Source organism: Hippopotamus amphibius, chromosome 17 (assembly GCF_030028045.1).
Source record: "Hippopotamus amphibius kiboko isolate mHipAmp2 chromosome 17, mHipAmp2.hap2, whole genome shotgun sequence".
Taxonomy (NCBI): Eukaryota; Metazoa; Chordata; class Mammalia; order Artiodactyla; family Hippopotamidae; genus Hippopotamus; species Hippopotamus amphibius.
Genome location: NC_080202.1, coordinates 46,796,464 through 46,799,509, shown reverse-complemented (window position 1 = coordinate 46,799,509; position 3,046 = coordinate 46,796,464). Strand labels below are relative to the sequence as shown.

At 34.8% G+C, this 3,046-nt stretch overlaps 1 protein-coding gene across 1 annotated transcript; it reads right to left on the bottom strand.

Annotated features, from left to right (window-relative positions):
• Positions 1-585: 585 nt before the first annotated feature.
• On the bottom strand, positions 586-2,209 carry LOC130839613 (zinc finger protein 501-like; the record flags this gene model as incomplete). The annotated part of the gene is made up of 1 exon (XM_057713847.1): positions 586-2,209. A coding segment is annotated over one exon (951 nt), but the record flags the coding sequence as incomplete, so codon positions are not given.
• Between the last annotated feature and the right edge of the window lie 837 nt (positions 2,210-3,046).

Genomic DNA, 3,046 nt, shown 5'->3' with positions numbered 1-3,046 from the left:
ATTTGAAGTAATAATGGCTGAGAACTTTCCAAAATGAATGACAAATACCAAATCTTGTATACGAGAAAGTCAGAGAACACCAAGCAGGATAAATACCAAACAAACAAACTACTTGTAAACCTATCATATTCAACCTTAAAAAAAAAAAAGACAAAATCTTAACAGAAGCCAGAGAAATACAACACACCTATAAACAAACAAGGATAAGAATCACAGTGGACTTCTCATCAGAAAACATGCAAGCAAGCAAGAAATGGACTGAAATACTTAAAGTGCTGAAAGAAAAACCCTCACCAGCTTAGAATTTTACATACAGTGAAATTATTCTTCAAAGGTGATGGGGAATTACTTTCTCAGACAAACAAAAACCAGTGGAATTAACTGCTAGCATATCTGTCCATAAAAATCTTAAAAGAAATTCTTCAGGCAGAAGAAAAATTATTTAGTTCAGAAACTTAGATCTACAAGACATGAAGAGTATCAGTAAAGAAACTTTAGGAAAGTAAAATAAAACTATTTTCTTATTCTTAATCTCAAAGATAATTGTTTATTTAAAGTAATAATAATGACAACATATTGGGTGATCATAGCATAAGTGAAGCAAATGATAATACCACAAAGGATGGGAATACTCTGATATAAGGTAACTGCATTACATGTGAGGCAGTGTCATTTTACTTAAAGTTGCACTTAGTTTAAAATGTATATTGCAAGCTCTAAGGCAGCCACTAAAATGTTTTTAAAAGACATATAATTAATGTATTATAAGAGATAAAATGGAATCATAAAATGCTCCATTAAAACCAGAGAAGGCATAAAAAGATGGAAGAAAGGAAACAAATGCAAAGAATAGAAAACAGTAATAAACATAATGTTAAAAGTAAAAAGATAGAGAAAGGTATGCTATGCTAACACTAATCAAAAGTAAGCTGACATAGCTTTTTTTAATTTCAGACAACGCAGACTTCAGAACAGGGAAGATACTAAGGGATAAGAAGGCACATTAAATGATGATAAATGGGCCAATTCCCCAAGAGGACATAATAATCTAAATCTCTTATGCACCTAACAAAACACTGTCAGTATGGGAAACTTAAATTTAAAATATCATGTAATGTTTTACTCTGTCCCAAGAGTACAACATTCCTAGAGATTCTAATTATAAGCAGAAGAGTGGATAGCATGGGTAAGAGACATATGACCAAAAAGTAAGAGTGGATCATTAAAGGATGAAATAGTCCACAAAACATTTGTATCATTAGGATGACTCTAAAGTGTGAAGCTGATGATGTCTGATCAGGATTGAACTGTTACCAAATGCTTTTCCACATTTATCACATTTAAAGGGTTTCTCCTCAGTATGAAGTCTCTGATGTTGAATAAGATGAGTGCTCTGGCTAAAAGCTTTACCACATTCACTACACTCATAAGGTTTCTCTCCAGTATGAATTCGATGATGTTTAGTAAGGGATGAGTTTTCAGGAAAGCCCTTCCCACATTCACTGCATGTATAGGGTTTTTCTCCAGTGTGAATCCTTTGGTGTTGTGTAAAGGTTGAGTGGGCACTGAATGCTTTTCCACACTCATTACATTTATAAGGCTTTTCCCCAGTATGAGTTCTCTGGTGTTGTGTAAGGTGTGTACTTCGTCTGAATGCCTTCCCACAATCATTACATTTATAGGGTTTCACTCCAGTGTGAATTCTCTGATGTTGTGTAAGAGATGAGATATCAGTGAAGGACTTCTCACAATCAATACATTCATAGGGTTTCTCGCCACTGTGAATTCTTTGATGTTGAATAAAGGATGAGTAGTCACTGAAGGCTTTCCTGCATTCATTACATTTATAAGGTTTCTCCCCAGTATGAATTCTCTGATGTTGAACAAGAGATGAATTTACAGTGAATGCTTTCCCACAAACTTTACATTTATAGGGTTTTTCTCCAGTATGAGTTCTCTGATGTTCAGTAAGAGATGAACTCTGGATAAATGCTTTTCCACAGTCATCACACTTGTAAGGTTTCTCACCAGTATGAATCCTCTCATGACGAAAAAAGTTTGAACGGTCACTGAAATTTTTTCCACAGTCACTACAACTATAAGTTTTCTTTTTAGAAGTTCTTCGACTTTTAATTGGAGATAAGTTCCATTTGACACTCTTCCCAAATGGATCAAATATATGTCGTTTCTCTTCTGAATAAGGAACATGCTGTGGGATAAATTTAGATCTTAGATCAAAACTTCTCTCAAGTTCATTAAAAGTGTGCCCGTTTTCCTTACAAGGTATTTCTTCATGGGCAACTATTATTTGCTGAAAACCAGTGGTTTGGGCAAGAGATTTTTTTGAAATTTTGCCTATAGAGTTCTCCTTTTGCTTTTCTACCTTGGCCTCATATTCACAAGTTTCTTGAAATAAATATCCTTTGGACACATCCCCTGTGAGCCTTTCCATGATGACAGTGATGGAGCTGCTCACTCAAAAGCATATTCTAATGGTCTTCTCTTTGATATCTGCTCTGGTATTCAAATCTGGGGGAATAAGAAATTTATAAAAACATATTTTCTGTGTTGGAATTAGGAGAACTGCACTCAGGAGAAACAAAATAACCTTACTAAAATTAGAATGCATATTTACAGTCTTTTAATCTGGGAAAATAATGAGTCAGTGGAGTATAGTATAGATAAGTAGAGGCAGAAGTGGTAGGAAAGAAGTTGGCCCCATGGGCAATGCCACAAAGACTCTGAAAGCTGAAAAAAATGTTTTAAAGATGTAAAAGTTTAACCTTCTCATTTAAAGATAAGTTTAGAACTAGAGAGATTATGTGATTAACCTAAAGATACATGAGTTATTAATGAGATGGTCAGAAACAGAACTTAGACTTTGCCCACTATACTACCACAGTAATCTGGAGACTAAAGAGAGCTTAAATGAGAGAATGGACAGGTGCCTAGTCAAAAGACAAATAATGAAGGGGATGCACAGCAATATTAGAAAATGCGCGACAGGGACTTCCCTGCTGGTCCAGTGGTTGAGACACTGTGCTCC